The 24,517-nt window shown below is 38.8% G+C and overlaps 2 protein-coding genes across 4 annotated transcripts; both read left to right on the forward strand.

Moving 5' to 3' along the window:
• The first annotated feature begins 12,149 nt into the window (after nt 1-12,149).
• On the forward strand, nt 12,150-20,548 carry LOC115804878 (NXPE family member 3-like). Its single transcript, XM_030765368.1, has 4 exons — nt 12,150-12,769; nt 16,435-17,204; nt 18,162-18,374; nt 20,016-20,548. Exons 1-4 carry the CDS (start codon nt 12,150-12,152, stop codon nt 20,546-20,548), a joined length of 2,136 nt encoding a protein of 711 aa, XP_030621228.1.
• Nucleotides 20,549-22,501: 1,953 nt separating this feature from the next.
• tmem107 (transmembrane protein 107) lies at nt 22,502-24,259 on the forward strand. 3 transcript variants are annotated; one of them, XM_030766669.1, is made up of 5 exons: nt 22,502-22,588; nt 22,712-22,779; nt 22,982-23,082; nt 23,900-23,996; nt 24,190-24,259. In XM_030766669.1, the coding sequence occupies exons 1-5, from the start codon at nt 22,502-22,504 to the stop codon at nt 24,257-24,259; spliced, it is 423 nt and encodes a 140-aa protein (XP_030622529.1). The 3 variants fall into 3 exon arrangements, with proteins under 3 accessions (XP_030622529.1, XP_030622530.1, XP_030622531.1); XM_030766670.1 differs by having other exon boundaries at nt 23,900-23,975; XM_030766671.1 differs by lacking the exons at nt 22,982-23,082; nt 23,900-23,996.
• Nucleotides 24,260-24,517: the final 258 nt, after the last annotated feature.

Below are 24,517 nucleotides of genomic sequence, written 5' to 3' on the forward strand. Positions count from 1 at the left end.
ATCTGTGAAATATTAATACCACCACTGAGCAACTGATATTATTCAACCATTTCTCCAAGAAGCTGGTCTTGAATATTTACCACACCACTTTGGCGCTCTCCTAGGGGAAACCTTAATACACATATAGTATCAATTGTTATTTTTAAAAAATAAAAATGACCACTAAAAGTTAATTATATTTAACTATTTTTATGTACTGCAGGACCAAGTCGAATATTCTCTGTAGAGTTAGAGTTGGACACACACACACACACTTGTGGATCCACCTGTTTGCACGCATTCTGTACTCCATACCTGTATATCTTTGCATTCACACATTCACAGTACTAAAATAGTAATTCACACAAATTGACATGGACTGGAGGGTTAAGCAGAGGACACTCGCTCCTCTTTATGCAAGTCTTGGGTGTGAGTCTGAGGTGCTTGTCTATGGCGGACAAGGTCATAGGTGCTTGTGATGCCTGTGTTTATCTTTCTCCGAGAAGTTCATTTCTTTGGTCACAGTAACATCTTGTGCAGGGGTGACTCTTCTTCTCTCCATCTTCATTTGTAACCACCACTGAGCCTCAATAAAAGAAGACTTCGCCAAAATCCATCTCTGCGCCTTTTATTATTTTTACAAATACAAATACCCAACACTACTTGCTCTGTGAACACCTTGCATAATTTGTTCTGTGGTGTGACACATCATATTTGATTGAAAAGTATTTAAAATGGTAATTAAATTTTAAGGACATATTACGTCTACAGTAAAAGTAGACACTCTGTTTGACATGTACATATTTCACACCTATAGAATTTATAGTTATTTTTTAACTTCAATTTCTTTACATGTTAGCCCTTTTGCCTTACAAACCTGTAAAGAGTGGTTATAATATCTTCAAATCCTGATGAAAGTGCATCATGTTCTTAATATGATGAAATGATTCAGTGTTTTGTCAAATATCTCAAAAGTAAACTAGCTGAAGCTTTATGAAGCACTTGTATTTCCTATTCTACTGATGTCACATCATAGGACATAACATCACATGACAAGGCAGGAGGCAAGGCAGAGGAGAAGTAGAATAGCATCAGTTTTGGATCTTAATCTTTGCTATCAGTAAAAATAATGCATTATCTTGGTAAAAAGAATGAGGAATGCACAATGACCAAATGTTGCAACCAATGAATACAATGGACTTAAACATTATTGTTAATTAAAACCATTTTCATTTGCTATCATCTCTATCTACCGATCTTGACTGTTTTTAACAACTTAAAATTTTAGTATTTTCAGGACTTGAACTTGCATAGACCTTCTATTTGATTAAGCCTTTCATACAATAATTTTTCAACTAATCTAACTCACCAAATAGACTATAAACAACTTTCCAACATTTTTAGTATTTGGCAACACTAACTTTCATAGATCCTTTTGTTTTATATTGCATTTTTAAAAAAAAAAAATGTTATTAATTAATCCAACCACCCTGCACCAGGCATATGAGGATGGGCTTCAATTGTTGAACCTTGGTCCCTCCCAACATTTCTTCCAATCTCAGTGTATTTACTTGTAACTGTCGCTCTGGGATCACTCAGATCCAGCATTCTATAAAACTGCTTTTGTCCATTATGAAAACTGATATACAAATAAAACTGAGTACAACTTGAGTACAAAATTAATCTAACTCATGAAGTGTGTAGGTCAAAAAGGAAATAGCTTCACTGATGGTATCCCTGTAACATTAATAATTCATTTACTCTCTCCTTGTTTCTCTAAGTATTTCTCCCCTGCTATTTTCATCTTAGTTTATCCTCTTATTGTAATTGTTTGTCCTGTCTTTGCTAATGTCTTAACAAACTGTTGAAAAATTCACTTTTAATATAAATTTCAGTGGCAGTATGCATCCAACATACTCATCAATGAAATGCAAAAGGGAAGTACATTCGCTCTGAAATGAAAGAAAAGAATCAAAATAATACCATTGGACCCACATAATTAAGCAAATATAATCTTTTTAAGGCTTTTCACTGAGGTAAATTATGTCACGCCACAGGACAGCGCTGTCACATAACAGGACATTTACAGCTTTGTTGCCATTTGCTTATGAAAATGCTTCTGCTGCTAGGGCAACAAAGAAAGAAGGGGGTGTAGCACTAATTTATAATACTAAAATTACTCCTAACACCCTTAGCTTACCTAATTTTGCCTACTTTGAGGCAAAATTAGGTAAACTAAAGATTGCCTCCGTGAGGAAATCCTGCACTACTTCATCTTTCCTCATAGTAGTGCTCTATCGCCCCCCTGGGCCCTACAGTCAATTTCTAGATGAGTTCTCTGAAATTATCTCTGTTATTATAACTAGAGTGGATAAAATCCTGATACTGGGGGACTTTAATATCCACATCAGTAATAGTTCTGATTCTCTTAATAAAGCTTTTACAGCTATTATAGACACTTTTGGCTTTAATTAATATGTCCACGAACCTACTCATTCTAATGGCAACACTTAAGATCTTATACTAGCTCAGCTCATGGACTAGATGTTTCTCACGTCGTGGTCTCTCCCTACTCCACTGCCCTCTCAGACAATTTTCTTATTACTTTTCAGGTAACTGTCCCGTTCAAGCCAGTTGTCTCTATCATGGTTCGTAGATGCCGTCGCATAAATGCTTCCACCACTGACCTGCTTCCTACTGCTGTCAACTCTTTCAACGATCAGCCATGGTCTTTGAATGACTTTACGGACAGTATAAATTCTACCCTCCGTAATGCAGTAGATATGGTTGCACCAGTAACTATAAAAAAAATAGGTGTAAACACTCCATACCTTGGTTTAATAATGATACCCGCACACTGAAGCAGGTGTGTAGGAGATTGGAATGAAAATGGCGGGCCACTAAACTAGAGGTCTTCCGCCTCACCTGGCACGACAGCCTGGTAGATTATAAACATACCCTTTCCACAGCCAGATCTGCTCATTATTTGAGAATCATTAATCTTAACAAAAATAACCCCAGGTTCCTTTTTGATACAATAGCTAAACTTACTCAAAATCACTCCCCTCAATCTAGCCCTTTTACCGCAAACGATTTTGTTGAATTTTTCTTGAAAAAAATAAACTTAATTCAGGGCGATATTCAAATTGGTCTATCAGGTCAGCCTGCCAGCACGCTCTTCCTCAATGCGCCTGAGATTAATCGGGATGTGCACCCTTTAACTAAATTTAACCCTATCTCGCCAGATATCCCTTTTGTCCTCTCACACAAACTTAGTTTGGAGGGGTGTGGTTTCATCTTTTCGTGCCTCATTAACCAGTTACCAGCATTGATAAAAGAGTGTCTACTTGAGCAGTTCTCTCTCTCTTCCCCCCTCTCTCTCTCCTCCCCCGCCCCTCTTCTCTTTCTCTCCCCCTCTCCCCCTCCAGGTATGTGCAGTGCGAGTGGTGTGCCTAGTATGGATCATATTTCGGCAAGATGTTAAAGCCACATTTGCCCCTGCGATGTGTTTATAGGCGGTTGAGTTTGACTTATTGACTGGGGAATGTAAGTAATATGATTCATTATAGTAATGTAGGACAGACTGCTATGGCATCCGAGGTAACTTTATTTTTATTTTATTATATTGTGTGTATATATCCGCTAATTGCATGTTTTATTTTATTTTAGACTTTGGTTGTCAACTGCTGTTTTGCCTTCTGTTTTGCTTATTGTTCTGGCTAACTGTCCGAAACCACTGCTCTTTATTTACCGGATTGCCCCTTGTCTTTGGTTAAAGTTTATAGTTTGTTGGGTTTTTTGTTTGTTTGTTTGTTTATTGTTTTTGCCTTACTGAACATTTTGCCTGTTGTTAAATTGTTCAGAAGCTGCTGTTTGTATGTGCTACCGGTTTTGCCTGGCCGCTAGGTAGCCAGGTATTTGTTCCTTCTGGCCGTTCTTATTGGTGTTTTAAGCAAGCTATTTATAGAAATGAACTGTGTGGATAAGCCGACTGGGTTTATTTTATTTTACTTGTCCTAGGACCTTGTCTGGTTGGAGTGGTGGTTGGTTGTGCCGGCGGAGGGGTGTTGGTCGTTTAGGAGGTTCTCTGCACCCACACTTTTGTCCACACTTGTGTGTTTGCTGCATTACTTTTATCTGAACACTATTGCACTTTATTTTGTAGTGTGAGTGATCTGCCGTGGTGGTAGGTAACGGCCCCTTTGGTAAGTCCCTTAGCTACCCTCTGCAGCCAACGGCCCCACTCTTTCCTCCTAGCGCTTCCTGTTGGTAAACCATAACTATAGTCTCTATACTTCCCCTTTTTTTATGCACTCTTGGTTTTGTTTCAGTTTACCTACTTTTATAATAATATATAGTGTGCGAATAAAAATTGACTTCATTATAATCTTTCCTTGCAGCTCTTTACTGACTCAATAAAAGCCCATTTTTTTTCCTGAAAATCACGTCTCTGCATTCAATCACTGAGAGAACAAAGGGGAACCCTTGTGTGTGTAGAAGGCTTCTGTGAAGTAAATCTTTGGGTGAAAGGCCCAAGGTGGTGTAGTCTAAGGTAAATAAAACATATCCTTCGTTACTGGCTGGGGAGTTACACTTGCTAGCCAGTACAGTTAGATAGGTAAACTGTAGCTAACTAATTAAACTGGTGTTGAGCTCCACTGGTAAAGATGATGATAGAGGTGTCCTGACCGTATTTTTGATATTAAGTTAATGTTAGAGGTTTAACTGTTAAAGTCCTAAGCAATTATTTGAGAAATAAATTTGTTGTAGTTTATCTTTTTTGTAAATTAAATACAAGGCAGATTATAGATTTTTTGTTGTTGATGATGAAGTGTCTTTGTTGAAAGCAAAAAGTACTCAGTGAAATTAGAATGTTTTCTGTTGCATCATCTTTGGTTGATGTAAAACAATGTCGGCAGACAATAAAGTGAAGATTTGCGGATGTCATGCTGTGCATTTTGGGGTGATGGTTTAGCCCCAGTTCTTCATTGTTCAGTTTATGTTTCCCATTGTGTCTTGTAGAGGTGTATGTGTAGTGTTCATCATGAATGAGGTACTCCCCTCCTATCATGTCATGAAGTTAAGTAAGTTACTTCCTGGTTGCTAAATGAAAAGGTTGTTGCCAAAGAGAGCAAAAGCATCACTGTAAAAGAAAACCCAAAGTGAGCAAAGTGTACTAAATGCAAATTAGGCAACTATTTGCATTCTGCTTTTATTTAAGTAGGCTTTAACTAACATCATTTATTAAACTTAAATAACATGATTAGAGTGAACTTGTATAGAATATGTCACTGACAATTGGAATGAAGTAAATCACAATTAAATTCCTGGAGTAGGAAAATAAAGTAGTTCAATCTCAAATGTGGCTAACTGAAAGGAGATCAAATCAAGTAGAGCAAGCTCAAATTTTTTTCATTGTAACTAGGGGAAACGAGAGGACGATAGCGCGAAACACACCACAGTACTTTTTGCACGTTTCAGCTGAAAGCAGAATAGAAAATCAAACTTGTGGAACTGAAAATGAATTTTAATATGCATTTTCATTTGGTTACTACAAAGTGAGAAAGCTTTGTCAGTTTATGAATGCATACATACATACTGTAGGATACAAAGGCATTGCTTTACATAGAATGCCTGCACTCTCTGCCTGCAAGAAACTTCATGATTGCCTGACAGCTATCAGTAAATAAAAGGTCAGTGCCCACACTGAGCTGTCAGGATCAAACCCAGAAAGCAAGAACAGGGACAGAGAGATCAATTCTGTTCAATTACAATTTTATACATGTATAATTATATGTATATATAATGAAGATTATATTATTAAAATACTAATATAATTTATACATTATGATTATATGGAGGAAAATTTCTTTCGCAAGTAGCTGTTCCAATAGGCAAAGTACGGGCCAGCTGCCAACACGGTGGCGAACAAACATCGATTATCCTGTGCCCTTTCAAAGGTCATCTGAGGGCCTCCACACATGTCCTTAGATCCCTGTCCTAACATATAAAGACTTGTATTCTTTAACCTAAAGAGAGAAATGTCAGAGGTGTGCTTTTCCCATGTACATGGAATAAAGGTAAATGATTCATCACATCTGAAGTTTGTCGTCTCTAAGAAATTAGCAACTCTCGCAACTGGGGACTCTGAATTTCCCTCACACTATCTATCTATATCTCAGTGTATGTATGTATGCATATATATATATATGTGTGTGTGTGTGTGTGTGTGTGTGTGTGTGTGTGTTAAGACCGGAAACAAAAAAAAAGCCCCAATGAAAACCCAAAGTGAGACAAACGACCAAATGAACGAGCGATCAAGCGAACGAACAAACAAACAGCAGAACAAAAACATCTAGGAACACTTGAAAAACATAGCCTATCATTTTCTTTTGTTTATTATCATGAACAGGATCTGGGATATTTCTAGTTTACTTTACAGCCAAAGATCTCTTTCCAGGTAAAACTGACTATGGCGCACATTCGTTGCGACATTGTACTGTTCTAAGTATGCTTTCACTTGCCCGCAGCTCCTAGTCCTGTCAAGACGAAGCAGGGCAGCAGTTAGAATGTTTATTGTAAATTGAATTAACATAGGAGAGTGGGGTTATATTTATTAAACATTCATCTTTAATTCCGAAATTACAATTTACCGATAAATCTATCTGGACAATACTTCACTGCTGTCGAAGATTGACGTTTTCCCGCAGATACGGAAATTGCCCATAGTGTGCGACTATATCACGGGTAGGATGCCCGTTGGAGCATCAGAAACAGATAGGTAAGCGTCCCTAAAGAACATAAGAGACAGAAAAAATAACGAATGTATTTCGAGATGTAATTTTTATACTAGAAATTTCGAGTTTAATCTCAATATTTCAACTTTATTCTCAACATTACAAGCGAAAATTTGAGAATAAAACAAAATGCAATTAATGTTAAATACAGTAATTTTTCCTCTACCGTTGGCTATAATAATATTCTGTATTCAGGGACACCATATCCTGCGTAAATTTTATTTGGCTTGTTACAACACGTCTAAAGTCTGCTTGGTAGGCACTAATGGTATTATGCTATTATGCTACCCTTCAAACACATTACTGACAAGCAATTGAGTATGGTGGTGTTGATGGTTGATGTGCGGTTTATCAGTATCAGTGCTCTCAATATAAGAACGTATCATTAAAAATAAATAAATAAATAAATAAATAAATAAATAAAATCAGTTTGTTGAGGGCCGTAAATTGCCTACATGCGTTGTCCAACATAAAGGTTTTGGGCTCTATTGTTCAGCTTTACTATATTAGGTATTTTTCAAATGATTTTAGTTTTATTAATGGTATTAGATATAGATGATATATGACAACTTAAAACTCTGCTGCGCACCCCTAATAAATATTTTTTGTAGCATCTTGTCATTCTGTAGTGAAAGGCAATCATCTCATAACCTTCCTCTCTGAACATCTGTGCTCTTTAGTAAAGCTTCTCAGAGCAAAGCATGCTTCTCCTAAACGCTTGCATCGCGAGTTCTTCTCACAAGTGCTTGCATCCTGTTTATAACACTGGATGCAAGCGTGGGAAGCATAAACCGTTATTATTCTGAATGGCAAGTAACGTATGCCGTATGATTGACGCATTAAACTGTGTGCTGAGTGTTTATTTCATGTGATTTTGGATGCTGGTGAAACGTATTGCCAACGAACTTGGTTATGTTCTCTCATAATTCACAAATTCCATTTTGTATTTTGCAAGCAAGTCAGTCCAGAATCACTCTCCTTCCAGTGATGCAATCTTAGTAAGAATCACATTTCTGCATTGGTGAATATTAAGTATGAATCTCTGTCACCATTACATTATTAATAATCCTCAAAACTCATAATTTAAACATTATGATAATGATAATTTCAACACTATGATAATATAATTATATATTGTGAGGTACTTAAATTATGGACAAATTTTGTACGACATAACATCACTGTAATAATTTTCGGCTCGATTTTATTCAAGATCATTTCTGCGAAAAGAAAGCATAGTTGTGCAGGGTTTGCTCAGCACATTAAGCCGGGGAGGTGTGTGTGGCTTACCCTGTACGTTTTTTTGTAAGAAGACACATCTGTTTCCTGATTTTCTGTTTTGTACGACATAACATCACTGTAATAATTTTCGGCTCGATTTTATTCAAGATCATTTCTGCGAAAAAAAAACATAGTTGAGCAAGGTTTGCTCAGCACATTAAGCCGGGGAGGTGTGTGTGGCTTACCCTGTACTTTTTTTGTAGGAGGACACATCTTTTTCGTGATTTTCTCTATGTGGGCAGACAGTAGTCTACAGCAGACCTTACCGGAACATCTGCGTACCTCAGAGAGACTGTGCGTCTTGAGGTAGGCTAAATACAGAATTTCTCCGCAGTCCTTTGCTTTGTTCCAACATAAGAAAGTATTGAAATAAATTTATTTTATGGCTTATTCGCTTCTTCATTTCGTGTTGATGAAACGTTTTGTTGCTGCTGAGTAAATGTAATAAACATTGGAGCAGTGGCGGACTTAGGTATCGGCGAAATGGGGAGCCGCCCAGGGCGCCATCTTGCCGGTGGCGGCACGGGGCGCCCACACCAATGTTAATTTTGGCAGGTGATTTTGATTAAGTCTTAGATTTAGTTTTCTGACTAAAACGCATAGGCTTATTCGGTCCAAAAGCATCCTGTTTTAACGTTATTTATCCATTTCGATATTTTAAATAGTTCGGCGTTACATTTGTGATGAATTATGATGAAACTGCTATGTTTTTAGCACATTCCTTCAGTGTGCATTTTGTCAGTAATGTAAAATTAACTTAACCTAATAGAAGTTCACCATTGTTCACCATTGGTAAGACTCACTTACCATTTTGAAACTCCCTTTCTTCAGTAATTCACTCTCAACACTGGAAAAGTGAATTCACTTGACTAATCATCATTCTGTTTGTTCTCAAAAAAGAGAAAAAAGAAAAACAATATTACTGTGTATTTCTTGTGTTTACATTTTTCAGTTTTTAGGCTGAGGTCCTCTGGTTTTTGGGAATGCATTATCTGCACAGCGGCAAGGTGTTTTTGTAGCAAAGATGTAAATAAATTGAGCTAAATGCTCCAGATTTTATAGCACAATGTTATAAAATAATAAATGACAATTAAATTGATAATGATATACAAAGAGTCATAATAACTGGACCACATCACTATAAGTCTTACTTTTGCACAGTATTAACTAGTCCTTCATCGTATCTCATCATGTTATAAATTTCACACATGCCTCATGTGGTGGAATTTCAGGAAGGAAGGGTGGATTTTCCTGTGTTTGTCACTTGTGAAACCAAACTGCACATGTTCGACAACTCTGTCAGAAAAACACTCATGTCAAGACAGATCAGAACTCACTCATGCACAAAATATGATACTCACAGATAATCTAAATGCCTTTGAACATGTATTGCAGCCCAGATGAATCCTCCGCATGGTGCAATTTTGATCCGAATCCAATTGAATTTCTGTTCTCAAAAATTTCTATTCAAACATTGTCAGATGTATTAGAACAAGTTATGGTATTTTAAAATCTACATCAGCTGAACAGTAAAAAAGTGAGAAAACAGCTCTGAAATATTCTGTATATTGTATTTTGATTCCATATCATGCTCTCTTCAATAGTCTCTTGTAAGATTTTTGATGCAGTATACCTCTTCATTGTGTATTGGAACGGTGCCTGACTGACTGCTTTCCTACAGTTGCAAACCGTATTTTACTGACGTTTCCTTCAGCGTTTAAGTTTGAAGGAAGTTGCTTGGCAGCCCTCATAGTTATTTGCTGCTATGTGTTATGTTTACTCCTAAAAATAAATTTTGATATTTTTACCTTGCAGAAAGCGCAAACCTGATGAAAATGAGAAGGAAATGGATTGTGTTTGTTCTGATACTCATCAGCTGCATTACATTTTTTGTACGTTTTGCACTGAACACCACTGCTGAACACTGACACTGAATACAGCAACAAAACTGACCGCTGCTTCTAAACACAAAACTTACCAATTCTGCTGAAAACAAATATGGAACAGGACCACTGAACACAGATAAGTGCTGAGCAGTGTTATCATAAACTATTAGGCCTACTGGACACTACGATGAAACGCAACCCCTGAACACAGATGCATAATGTATCCAGTGTTTATTTCGTCAATGAAATTAATGTCGAAAATATTCGTTGACGAAGTATAGCCTATTTCAAATTAGTCAACGACCACGACGACTAGGCCGAACACTTAACCATGATGATATAAGAAATAAATTTGATTTCATTATATTATTGACGAAAATATGACGAAACGAAAACATCGCGAGATGTTCATTACATCTTCAAACATTTTAGAAAGAACATGGATGATTTAAACAGTCCTATCGCAGGCATGCTTTGGCACTGTTGCAAAGGAGCACTAGAGAACGCATGATCATCATTATCGGCATACAGGTAGCTTATGTTAAGGAAACATCTGCACTCATTTTCCCGCATTCCATCGTCGTGTCTTCAAAAAGCGGCATGGTATTCTGCCCAAAATTTAAGAGGATGGATGGAATATCAGGATGATATTTGCACTGCTTTTTGCCTCGCTATTTGTATTGGTTACTGTGTAATATAGGCTAACGTATGCTTTAATATAGGCTACAGCTGGCAATATACAATTAGACAATACACCAGGTCCGCCTCGGGGGAAGTCGGAGGTAGCCTATAAGGAATCGAGCGATTCTATTCTGTGTAGTCTGCTCTGCTCGGACATGGGTAGCACCTGCGGCGTGCTGTTACTGTACAGTTTGACTTGTATTCGGCGCCAGGGAAAGAGCTGACCCACTGATACAGTACAGCGAGGTTCAGACCACACGATTTTAGCTTCGGAGTTGAAATCGTGTAGTCTGAACCTCGCTGTACAGTTAAAGAATTTACAGTTAAAGAAGTGTTACAGTTTGACAAATGTAATTCTGTCAACTAAAACAATTGTTTTCTTTGACTAAATTGATGTGCCAGTTTAGTCAGTGAGTAGGCCTAATTGACTAAATTGAATCAATATGACATAACTAATATCTAGCTAAATTTAAGGGACATTTTTAAATGACTAAATTTAAAAAATGTGTGAAAATTAACACTGATAGTATCATTGAACTCTATTACCAAGCTCTATGGCTGACCACAAATACTGACAGCAGATATTGACCAGTGCCACCGAACACAACAAACAATCACAAATTCTGAACATAATCACTGAACACTTTCATTAATCACAGTTTTTGAACATAAAAATTGTACATTTTCATAGAACAATATTACTGAACAATATCAGTGAACACTATAAACTACCAATACACCACTGGATGCTATTAATGACTGAAAATACTGAGAACTGCAGATGAATGCTATTACTGAGCATAAACACTGAACTGTGCTACTGGACAACAATCACTGAACACACATACTGTACACTGCTGTTTGCCCTCTTTACTGAACACAGCCACTAAAACAGGATTATTAAAATCCTGTCACTGACACAAAAATAGACTAGTCCCCCTTATCACTGTTTTAATCAGCACTATTCCTGAACTGCCAAACAGAATGTGTCAAACAAGTTCTAAAGAACTCTGGACAGAGAGCTGCAAACATAAAATTATAGGACAATCATGCAGCTGTAATTTTACCTGATGAATTTGTTATCCCTTTATTTGTGGAGTTCTTCTTAGGAAGGCAACTGCGATAGCCAAGAGTTTCATGGTACACTTTATGTAACATTAATTATATATAATCAAGCTTGGCAGATATGGATCACCTGAGAGATAAAGGTCACTGTAGAGATAGGTTAAGATCTGGTTAAGATACCTGCTATTGTAGAGCTCTATCAAAGGTAATGAAAATGCTGTCTCAACTTGGGTGTGGATAACAGCACATAAAATATCAACTCTTTTTTGTGTTGCAGGTTTTTCTGTACTTTGATAGATGGGACATCAGCGTATCATCATTATTCACAAGATCTCATTCCATTCATTATCCCCTTTCAAATTATGTATTTAAAAATGACCTTGAATACACAAACATAACTGCAGTAATACACACTAGCATATCCTTAAATACAACAGAAATTAGCTTGACAGATCTGAAAATGTTGGGCAATGTGTTGAGTTGGCCGTTACCCACAAAAAATGTGTCTGTGGTGGATGAGGCTACTGCTGCAGCCCAGAGCTCCTGTATCCTGAGTCCTCATGTGGAACTCAGGGTTGGAGACATCCTCAATGTGACTGTGATAGCAAAAAATGCCAGGGGGCAGCTCAAAACCTATGGAGGAGATTTTTTCCAAGCCAAGCTGTTTAACAGTGAAACAAAGGCCAGCTTGTTTGGACTGGTGACCGATCACTATAACGGCACTTACACAGTTCAGCTACCCTTGCTATGGCCCGGCCCGGCCCGCGTGGCTGTTCGGCTGGTCCACTCCAGTGAGGCAGTGCAGGTTCTGGCCAGGCACAGGGAGCTGCAGCCAAATAAAGTTTTTTTCTTGGGTCTCTTTCGAGAACAAGGCACAGAGGAGAAGGTGGCGTGTAACGCCCAGAGGAGTGAGTGGCTGTTGAATGGAGCTGCATGCTGCTGTGAGTTCAGAGAACCAGTCAGCGGGGAGGTGTGGCTGTGCCGTAAGCCCCCTTCACTGCCCTGCTCTGCTTGGGTTAGTCACAGCTTTGGTGGATATCAGGCACAACTCTCCAATTTAGAGACTAAGCTCCTCAAGAGGTATGTGCAATTTCACTGTAGACACTAACGCACACACACACGGACGCACACACACCCACACACACTGTAACACTTTAGCTTCGTAGAGTGAAGACTGGAGACACCATGGAAGAGGCGGGAGTTGGCAGTACTCATAGGGGAGAGTTTAATAATGAAGTGTCGACCATATAATGCCGGGTCTCCATGGCACACTAATCTGGACATACATGCACTTCAGACTAGCGAAAATAAAACAGAGAGGGCATACATAAGCTGTTGCATCACGTTTTTTTGGTGGTAGAGTCAGATAGCGAGCACTGCAACTTCGTCCAATCCCACCAATATACACAATATAACTGTTACAATATAACTGTTACAACACACACACTGTTACAGCGCGCGCACACGCACACACACACACACACACAGAGTTACAACAAAGCAGATTACTGTACACTTGCATAGACTTTAATCTGAAAATTTCACAGAGTGTTACTGTGTCACTCTGTGCGCTGCACACATGCTGTCAAAGTCATGCAACTGTCAGTGTCTAAATATTCATCTCACCTTACTGTTATGGTCTTGATACATTCAGTGCACACATATTCGTTAGTCCTGTTACTGATGTCACATATTAATATGTGCCATGATGTCTTAACAACACAAATGTTTACGTTGTGTTATCATCAGTGTAGACTGTATAAACTCACCGTAACTCTTGATTTCAAGGATTATTCAAGTTTTATGACAATTTTGCACACTTTCATCTTGGAAACAGTTTTCTTAAAGGCTCTTGTAAGCACCTTGCTCTAACTTGTGTACACAGCCTGTTCATACCTAAAGAAGAATAAGCCTACCAATTGGTGTCATGACAAGTTTGAAAAATTATTTTCAATCTTTAAATCCCGAAGCAAAACAACGATATTTTGAGAAAATTAAGTTGGTGGAAAATGTAGATCCTTATGCAGAGTTAAGACATGGAACAGAGATATTGAAGATTACACTGGAGTAACGCATCCAGACATCGTGTCCTGTCTTTTGTTCACAGAATGCCTATGCCAACGAAGAGCTTAAAAACTTAATTTTCTCAAAATATCGCTGTTTTGCTTCAGGATTTTTTTCAAAGGGGACCAGTGCTCAGTTATGGAAAACAAATTTTATTTACTTGTTCAAAGCTATTTTTCTCTGCACAATATGATGACATTCACCTGAGGAAAACACTCAAGGACAACAACCAGTCTGGCAACATTAAGTTGAATTCCACTTCTTTTCATTTTAAACTCGGGACATGTGTCCCACTCACTCCTCAGAGCTTGAATTTTGACTTAGTTCTGACTCTTTGCAGTGACTTCACTAATGTTATCGTGCCTGGATGTGAAGCAGTTATCAACGTTCTCCCACGGCAGTCAAGCACTGGTAAATTTAACTTCTTTTGACACCTGTTATATTTACCCTCTATGTTTAGAGTTACTATGTCTCATTTCAGAGACAATGTCATATGTCACTAAGCATTTTCATCTCACTGCCATTTAGGAGAGTTCTTAAAAAACAGATCTGAGAAGTGAACCTTTCGAATGAGATAATTAGAAATATGCAAGGGGTGTCCGACTTGAAGGGATGACCACCTTATCGTAGTGAGGCGGTTTGCGCTAGAGCTATGTCAGCTGGAGTCTTGTACTCCTGTTAGGGACGCCCATGCCAAATAGGTTGAAGGGTGGGGACTAGACAAAGTGTGATCCCCTGGTCCTCCAGGTTGGGGGTCGGGCAGAGGGCTGATAACCCTCTCCCGTAAAACTGCATTACTACAGAAACTTGAAGCAAAGCAAATTTACCAAATCCAGGGGACACTGTGACTATTCCTCACAACAGAAGAGACCCCATGATGACACATGGGGGGCCAAAGCCAACAGGACGTCCTCAGGCCGACTAGGCCACTGGTGCACCCGAAAAACATCATGGAGATAGGAGATATCAATAAAATAGCAATAAAGGCAAATTGCAAAATGCAATTTGTCAGCACATTCTTGACTATACTTGTACTTTTTAAGTGCACTGTTAAATTGTGGAAACATACCATCTCAGCTTGTGCGCCTGACATCCCTCTCACGCACAACAGTGAACATCACACTTCAGTTCACCTTGGCCGTTACATCCACACTAGGTTGGGACAGTAAATCTGAAAAGTTTATGTAAAAACATTTCTCGATACACTCTATCGTTTTTGTACCACTTTCCAAATGTTCTACGTCCACACCAAAACGCTGAAACGCCTTAGTGTTTGTTGTTACGCCATTACGAAGTTGTCCCACCAACTAGCCTACGTGTTTGACCAGGTCGTGACTGCAGTGAAGTTAGCTTGAAATTAGACATTTTCCTCACCTCACCTCTTTCTTATGAAAAGTTAAATAAACTACGTACACATTATGTTATCCTGCTTTGTATTCAGTTGTGAAATTATAATTATTGTTCGAACATGATATTAAATGCGAATGAATAACAATTTAAGGCACATTATTACATCCTACTGTTTATTGCACCCGGGGCCAGCGTCCTATCATTTTTTGCGACCCATCAGAATGTGCAACCAGCAGGTAGTGCGCATGCGTAGGCATGAAAAAAAATGGCACAGCTGACAGTACCAAATGCCCACCCATAATTTTTAAGCAATAGTTTGTTAGATAGTGATAATACCATGTTGATAACATTTTCTGACAAGATCGATTTGTTGCCTGCTAAAAATGGTACACAACTTAGGGTAGGCTACCTGCGGTAGTATTTCAAGTTAGGGTAGCAAAGATTGATGGCTGCAGATATGACATTTTAACAAGGTAGGACAAAACGACAGAGCGCCCAAAATTATTTATGAGAACCAAATTACAGTTATGAAGTGGTCCTACCGATTGCAAGCCTTCTCTTTTTTTTATTTTTTTGTTATTGGTTTTAAGTACTGTTTTTATTACTCTTTTGACTGAGCCCAGTCTACTTTTTGCTAGCCATTATTTATTCCAATCTTTTAGAGGACGCTGTTTTAATTCGGTGTCCATGCTTTAGTAATTATTTGTTCTTTCTTATTTTTTAGAGGATGCTGTTTTAATTCAGTGTCCACATTGTTTTTCTTCTATTGGACAGGTACCTCTTTCGAGGACGATTGAGACATTTTACCTCTCTTATAATTGACGCACTTTAATTAATTTATCTATTCTTTTTTTTTTCAGCCGTTTTAAGTGGCTGTGATTTTATTGGCGATAACAAACTATTCAAAGTTGTCCTGTAGTGCTTCCTTTTCTCAACAGTGGAAACATATTTGTTGCTGGTACACTAAGAACCACTCACTATCATCTGACAATTGCAACTTGCAGAATGAGAAACCATCATTTACTCTGGAAGAGGTGACAAAAACCACAGAGAAGTGGTAGGTATACTGATGTAAAAAAAAGTGTGGCAAGAGCCCTGATGGATTGGACTCCAATCTGTGAAAGGATCATTCAAGCCAGGTACCATTCCCAACATATTAAGTTGACAACTGTGCACATCTGTGCACCCACAGAACATGCAGACAAACAAGAGAAGAACGAGTTCTACGTGAGACTGCAAGATGCACTAGATGTTAGGAACGCACATGACATGCTGATTGTCACTGGAGACATGAATGCTAAAGTGTGAGATGAAAACGGGGACTATGACAGGGTGAAGGGCAGGCTGGGAAAGTGGAATGATATCGGGGAAAGGCTGTGTGAAATGTGTGACACGAACGAGCTAGTCATACCACGAACACTATTCCCACATAAGAATATACGCAAGGCAATGTGGGTATCTCTGGATGGGATGACCAGGAATCAGATGGACCATGTACTGATTAGTAAAAGATTCAGGAATTCAGTGAAAGATACTAGAGTATACAGATCTGCAGACATCGAAAGTGACCACTATCTTGTATGCACGACGGTCAAGCTGAGACTGAGAAAGCAGCCAAAGGAAAAGAAAAGTATTAGAGTCAAGTGTGATACGGCCAAGCCGAAAAACGAAGACATCTTGAAGACGTTTATCATCGTGATCCTGTGGAGCTGGAAGAGAGGACTTATCATCAAACTAGTGATGAAAGGAAATCTCAAAGAATGCAAGAACTCAAGAGGTATAACCCTACTTTTTGTCATGGGAAAGATACTTGGGAGAATTATTATTGATCGGATAAGAGGCAGAGCAGACTGCAGGTTGAGGAAGGAACAGGCAGGTTACAGGAAGGGCAGGGGGACAGCGGAGCAGGTCTTCATACTGCGCAACATCATCGAACAGGTCAGTGAGTGGCAAGCAATGCTATGCTTGAACTTCGTAGAATTCGAAGAGGCCTTTGACCCTATCCACCGTGAAAGTCAGTGGGTGATCATGAAAGAATACAGAATCCTTGAGAAGATTGTGAGAATGGTGAAAATATTCTATGAAGACATGAAGCCGCTGAGTGAGGAAGTGAAATGGCGTGGATGGAAGATGATCAGACATATACTAAGGCAGGACCAAAACAATGAATGCAAGATAGCAATGAATTGAGCGCCAGAAGGAAAGAGAAGAAGAGGAAGACCAAAGACTACCTGGGGGCGCACAGTTGAGAAGGAAAGAGAAGAGGTGGGCTGGAAATCATGGAACGAGGTGCGGACTATAGCAGCTGACCGGGAAAGGTGGAAACGCTCTGTGAAGGCCTTATGCACCACGAGGCATGAAGCAGATAGGTCACGGGTAACATGCAGGGGTGTGTCATTTTTTGGTCTCATAAACCAACAAAGTAGCGAAGGAGAACAACTTAAAAATCACACACATACATATGCAGTATATGAAGGAAAAGTAATATCACTATGACATTTAATCATAGGGAGATGAGTGTTCCCTATTAATATCAAATACAGAAAAAGTCTATGTATAAAAAGTTGTTTTGCTATATAACCAAAGTTCATAACAAGAAGTGTCACATCTCAATCTAATCACCAGAGGGAGCTGGAGGATCCCAAACGTCTTTGTTCCCTATCTCCCGATGATTAGTTCAATACCATCACTTCTTTTTATTGTATTGTCTCTGGTTTTGAAATCTGTTGTGTATATGTCTTCAAAGCTTGGTCTACTATTTGGAGAGAGTCTTTGTACCTAGTCTGTTCCTGTGCTTGTCTTGTATTCTTTGCATTACCTCTCACTGAAGTGTGTTTTGTTTGTCATCTAGCTCCCCCTGTAAAAGTGCTACTTATTTTATCCTTTGAGTCTTTGCGGACATCTCAAATCGCCAAACAAAATTAACTTCATTGTGACACTAGGTCAGACAAATGTTATTTGACTGATCTTTGTGTGTTTGTGTGTGTAAATAGATATTTATGTTGATGTGGGTGTGAGGAAATGCTTGAGTAACTCTCAAGTGTGTTTGTATGTGCAGGTAAAGGGAAGAGGAAGAAGTGTATTCCGGGTTTGGAGACGCAAGTGCCTGCTGGGTTCTACCACCAGGACCAATGGACATCACTAGTGTGTGAGTCTCAGATCTTCTCATCTGCCAGCCAGGTATCAGTGTGTCTGCGAGACAAACAGATTCTGATGATGGGAGACTCCACGCTGCGCCAGTGGTTTGAATACCTTGTTCAACATGTGCCATGTAAGTCCACTCATTTCTCTGGCTACTGCAAAACCTCAAGTACTAAAATTTAATCCCATAATCCCAAAATATAATCCCATACCACTACAACATGGAAATAGGGAAATCACAAGGTCAAACAGAATATACTCAAAAGGAAAATGTGTCATCTGACTGCAAACGCTGCAAACCAGCTCGCATAAATATTCATACCCTACACATAACAATTTGGTAGAGCCAATCTTTTCTGCAGTAACAGAACAATCTCTTGGGGTAGGTGTCTTGCACACTGGTTACGAGTGGTTAACTGTGCTTTGTTAGTACCAACTCCTCTTGGCGATTTTGCTCCAGATCAAGTATTTCCTTAGACACTTGTAGATTGCAATTTTCCAAGTGTGCTAAACATTCTTGATGGGTTTTAAGTAGGAGCTGTGACTGGGCCACTCCAGGACATTCATGTTTTTGTTTCTAAGCCATTCCAGAGTTTATTTGACTCTGACAATAGTCTGTGGGAGTATTGTCCTGCTGAAAGATTCCGAGCGTCCGCCTCTTTTGCAGACTGAAAAAAGTCTTCTTGAGGTATTTGATTGTACTTTGCGCCATCCATCCCTTCTTCAGTTCTGACGAGATTACTTATATATGCTGATGAGAAGCATCCTGACGCCATGGTCCTGCTGCCTTCATACCTCACTGTAACCACAGTGGTTTTTCAGGTATGGGCAGTGGTAATTTTGGGTCACAGAAAAGGACAGCGGTTTGGCTGAAAAGCTCCATCTTGGTCCTACTGAAGCAGAGCCCCATTGGTCTGACTCCAGTCAGGCTTTGAAAGAATTCTTTTTGAGTAAAGTTTCTTCTGAATGCATATGCAAGCAGTACAATTTTACCTTTGTTTACAACACCTGCTGAAAAATTTTCTAAGCAATTAAAACATTGGACAAACACTTGTCTGTGTCATTTTGAAAATATTTGCAAAGCATAATATGTATGTACGTATGTATGTACATATGTATGTATGTATGTACGTATGTATGTACGTATGTACGTATGTATGTATGTATGTGTGTATGTATGTTTGTATGTACGTACGTATGTATGTTTGTATGTATGTGTGTGTGTATGTATGTACGTATGTATGTTTGTATGTATGTATGTGTGTATGTATGTGTGTATGTATGTATGTGCGTATGTATGTATGTATGTATGTATGTATGTATGTTTGTATGTATGTATGTGTGTATGTATGTAGTTACGTATGTATGTGTGTATGTATGTATGTATGTATGTACGTATGTATGTTTGTATGTATGTATGTGTGTATTTGTGTATGTATGTATGTATGTGTGTGTTGATGCTTGTATGGATAGATCGATACTTTTTTAAAAACGTTTTAGAGATGCCACTCTGTCACAAACTTAATCAATTAAAAAAAATCATTATGATAATCTCGAAATACTGTCGTAATAATTTTTAATTTACTGAATGCACAGCTGTCTTTCAGTTACTATCATATAAGATATCTAACATCTAAATACATATAAGCAACATCTGTCTAAATATTCATCATAGATATGTAACAAATATTTAATGTTAAAATGAATGTTTAAATATTATCGATTGAGCCAGTATATAATTTTGTAAAAGTTCTTTTCTTTTCCACTATAGCACTGAAGCTCCTGAACCTCTTCACTTCAGCCAAGTCAGGGCCGTTTGAAGCAGTGGACACAGACAGTAACATTCGGCTGGAGTGGAGAGCTCACGGGCTCCCTCTGCGCACGAGTGAGACTCCCCGCGCTGATCTGCACTACATTGCCGCAGAGCTGCAGGGTGTGGCAGGGGGTGAGCACACTGTGGTGGTCTTCACTATCTGGGCTCATTTCACCACTCACCCGCTGTCTCTGTACGTACGACGATTGGCGAACATTCGCAGGGCTGTGGTTGCCCTGCTGCAGCGAGCTCCACGGACGTTGGTGGTGATTAAGACAGCAAACACAGGATACAAAGATGTGTATGGCAGTGACTGGTTGTCATGGCAGCTGGACTGTGTCTTAAGGGTCATGTTCAAGTCACTGCCCGTTGTGATACTTGACGTCTGGCAGATGACTTCATGTCATTATTCTCCTGACAATATTCATCCACCACCAGAGGTGATCCGTAATGAGGTGGATCTTTTCCTGTCTTTTGTGTGTCCCAAATGAGAGACTTTTTACTTTACAATACCTGGACTAGTGCAGGTTTCACTAATTGTGAGAATAAAAACTGCGTAGACTCTGCCCATATCCCCCCTTTTGTTCTCTCTCTCTCTCTCTCTGTCTGGCCCCAGACCAGGTCATGCACAACAAGGAATGTATATATATATAAATACACACATTCACCACCATACTGTGGTTTGCCATCCATTCAACTACGGATGTATGAGGACTGACATGTTTCATTTTGTCTTAGACTGTGTCAGGAAAGTTACTCCAGCTCTGCACTTACATGCCTTGTAATGACACTGTGGAAGTAGAATGAATGTCTATGTCTGTGTGTTTCCAATGCTCATATTTATTCAGAAACTCATATATGTTTAAACATACAACTCTAGACTTGTGTGTTAATGCTGCACATTTTGTAAAGTAAGTACACTGTGATTTCAGCTTCAATGGAAAACTGATAAGCAGTCATGACAATGCAGTTGTGAACCAAGAGAAGTTAGATGGCAGTTCCTATAATGATTGCATTCTTTCATTTCAATCAATACATTTTTGTTAAACATGTAGACAGTACTGATTTGTTCATTATTTCAGATATGTTTTAGATTGTGTAGTGAGCTTGATAGTTTTTTTTTTAAGTGGATAACTTTTGAAGGCACAGACTTCCAATGGGAGGGGGGTTGAGACGGGAGGGGCTTGATCACATCTCATTACTGGTATTTGTATGGTTGTAGTTATTGTTATTTTTAAATTGCTGTTTAAAAAATATATAATTTTATTTTTATATTTTTAATACATGTCAAGAAATATACAGTGCATGGTTCCTCTTAAATACAAATGTCCCAGTGAGTTTGTTTTTTCAATTTTTTGGATTAGCCTAATTTTTCACATTTGTTTCAATAAGCAAGCCTCTGTGTCTATTCTTACATAAAGAAAAAAAGTAATTTTGCATTCAAGACGCGTGCATGAGCATGATCAAAACAGACCTTAGCACTGTAGCAAAATCAATTCAAGTCAAAGTTCAAATTTCATTTTCCTTTTTGGCAAGCTAGCTAAGCTGTCTTCAGTATTTTACTATGAATTATAAGTCCTGTGTGACCCGAGCATTTATGTTCATACAGACACAGATGGCATGATAAGAGAAAGCTTAAGTAACAGGCAGCTCCCACCTGTATAAGTTAAGTATCATCGAATAGTATGGAACAATATGCATAGTACCTGTCCCAGTGATCGTTGTTGATCTTTATAATATGTAACAAATACATTTACTGTTATCAGAACATTCAGACCTTGGCCTGAAGCATCTGGTATGAAAACTGCTCTGCCTTACAAGCCTTGCAACGGGTAGTGGAAACTGCGCAGTTCATCAGTGGGTCATATTTTGCTGTTATCAAGGACATCTACAATGAGCAGTGTATAAGGAGGGTCTGCACTCAGTATCGGGCAAGATCCTTCTCATCCCTGCCATGAACTGAAACAGCCTTTTAGTTTCCACCCTAATTCAATAGGGGGCGATAGCTACCGCTTGTCTCAATGACTCTATGAGTTATAATCTATCATGAAGAAGGAGTTGTTGTGGCAACGCGTATGCGCTGTTATAACTAATCATTCTGGATGATTTTTTCGAATGAGAAAACGTTATTGTCTTCATACAAATTTGCATCTAAGGATGATTTTTACTGTGTGTTCACTTAGTGAAAGAGTCTACCTCTACTGATTTTTTTTTCTTGCGTTCAAACAGAAGGTACAACTAAGTTCGACGTGTGCATATGGGACAAGGCCAAACGGTTGTTGTTCAGTTCTGATGCTATTGTCTTTTCTCAGCTTTAGCTATCTACATCATATCATCCACGTAAGCTTTATGACAGACAAACACGATGAACGAAGATCACGAATAGCGCAAAATACTTAATCTGTGTGTACAAAAGTACCTCATTGTGTCAAGTGAGTTGTAAAATGACGGTGATAAACAGCATCGTTCCTGCACGATTCCTGACTCTTATTGCACATCTGGTGATCGTCATTACCATATTCTGGTCACGGGTATGAATCAAAATGTTAATATCTGTTAACTTATTCCTTATATTGTTGGTAGAAATCGACTAAATTAGGCATCTTTAAAGATCAGGCAAGTACCTACGTGCCATTTCCTTTGATTATTTGCAGAGCAACAATGTCCAGGCTTGCCTTCCGCTGGATTTCAGTGAAGAGGAGTACAATACTGAGGACACACGGTGAGAACCCACCTCAGGGTCAGGAGATCTTGCCACTAGACTCCTCTAGACACATACCTGTCAGTTGCAGTTGACAAAGTCATTGGGCTGGTGTTTTGTCCAGTGTATTTCAGCCAAAGTTTAGGTTGGAGTGTGTGACGTTCAGCTAGGTCTGTATTGCTGTTTCTAGTGTGTTTTTTGATATTGTTTTCTGCCTCCACAGGTTGGTTGTGGCACTCTCAGTGACTCTGGGTCTGTTTGGGGTCGAACTGGCTGGGTTTTTCTCTGGAGTATCCATGTTCAACCACAGCCAGAGCCTTCTGTGTATCCTTACTTGACATGTTCTTATGTACCACCGACAGATAAATACGGAGATATTGCATTCATGCATTCTCCTGGAGAAGACTCTTCAGATGCTTTGAAACACCAACACAATTTTTGTTTATACCATGCTTCTGACAGATTCACACCATGGCAATTTTTTAAACATGTTATAACCATGATTAGTATGTGTGCAGACATGAATTCCAAAATGCTCATATACATTATAGTCACCAAGAAGCCATTCCACTGAAGTGTAATTTTTGCCCTGTACAAATACTCTTGGAGTTGTTAAAGATTCCCTGACTGCAGTGGTTGATCAACACTAGCCATAGCCAGTCATGCCAGCGGCACTGTGGCCCTTCTTTTCTTCCTGTTTGAGCAGTGGAACTGCACCCTATACTGGTGGATCTTTGCCTTCTGCAGGTCAGTAGGGTGTGTTTAGAAAAGGCTTTGTGCTACAATGAGGAGGTTTTAGGGTATTAGCGTGAGTGAAATACAAACAAGTGGCCATGTAGAGGTTCTTAAATATACCTGAGAAAATAAGACCATTAACAGTTGCAGACCTTGTTGGAAATGTGCATGTTAATATAGATAAATAATTTTACCCAACAGGTAGACCTGTTTGCAAATACTAACTGTGAAAGCACACAGACTTTTTCTTCACAGTGCCAAACTTTTGTATGCTGACAGCATATAACTATAATTAACACACAAATTCATCAGCTTTTCTTGTATATGTAGATAAAGTCATGGCACTAATACCTAGATTTATGCCACCATGCTTGGTTTTTGTTTATTCCCTGACCAATCAAATAAGCACTGGCGGCCCATTGCAGTGCATCCATCTGTCTGTCCTTCTTTGTGTTCCAGAAGTGGGAGTGTTGGACATACTGGTTTATTTTTGCCTTTTGCAGGTTGGTGATGGATAAAGTCAGAATAAATGTTTTACTTTATCTCCTTGGGTCATATTGGTCAATGAAAGATGAAAGTGACCATAAACTGCCTACTCTACACAACCTTCTACACAACCTTGGTTCAGACACACACACACACACACACACACACACACACACGTATATATATATTTTTTTTCTTTTTGTCTTACAGTGTAATTCCTGCATTGTGTGAGCTCATCCTCTTCATTGCTGTGTTTGGACTGAAGAAAAAACCATTTTGAACACTCCAGTGGGTCAATCCACCATCACATCTTCATGTGATGTCACATCTCTGTATGATAGTGCATATTGCTATGATGCCATCATCTTTGTGCATGGACCTCTGATACCAGCAGAGTTGGCTCTATGGCTGTATGCTCTGTTTTTTTTTCCCCCCATCATGACGTTTGAGTTGTTAGCATTTCACAAAACTGTTTTCTTTACTTTTGATTCACTCTGTAGTAAGTTGTAGGTCTTTTGTAGGTGTAATTATTTCAGTT

This window comes from Chanos chanos, chromosome 2 (assembly GCF_902362185.1).
Source record: "Chanos chanos chromosome 2, fChaCha1.1, whole genome shotgun sequence".
NCBI classification, from domain to species: Eukaryota; Metazoa; Chordata; class Actinopteri; order Gonorynchiformes; family Chanidae; genus Chanos; species Chanos chanos.

What these genes read in the sequence shown, in the direction of transcription:
- LOC115804878 (XM_030765368.1), top strand. Translation starts at nt 12,150, where the DNA reads ATGTTGGGCAATGTGTTGAGTTGGCCGTTACCCACAAAAAATGTGTCT. An exon ending in GAGACTAAGCTCCTCAAGAG is followed by an intron (nt 12,770 to 16,434) that starts GTATGTGCAATT and finishes GGACTATGACAG; the next exon opens with GGTGAAGGGCAGGCTGGGAA. An exon ending in CCTTGTTCAACATGTGCCAT is followed by an intron (nt 18,375 to 20,015) that starts GTAAGTCCACTC and finishes TTTCCACTATAG; the next exon opens with CACTGAAGCTCCTGAACCTC.
- tmem107 (XM_030766669.1), top strand. Translation starts at nt 22,502, where the DNA reads ATGACGGTGATAAACAGCATCGTTCCTGCACGATTCCTGACTCTTATT. An exon ending in TACAATACTGAGGACACACG is followed by an intron (nt 22,780 to 22,981) that starts GTGAGAACCCAC and finishes CTGCCTCCACAG; the next exon opens with GTTGGTTGTGGCACTCTCAG. An exon ending in CCACAGCCAGAGCCTTCTGT is followed by an intron (nt 23,083 to 23,899) that starts GTATCCTTACTT and finishes CAATCAAATAAG; the next exon opens with CACTGGCGGCCCATTGCAGT.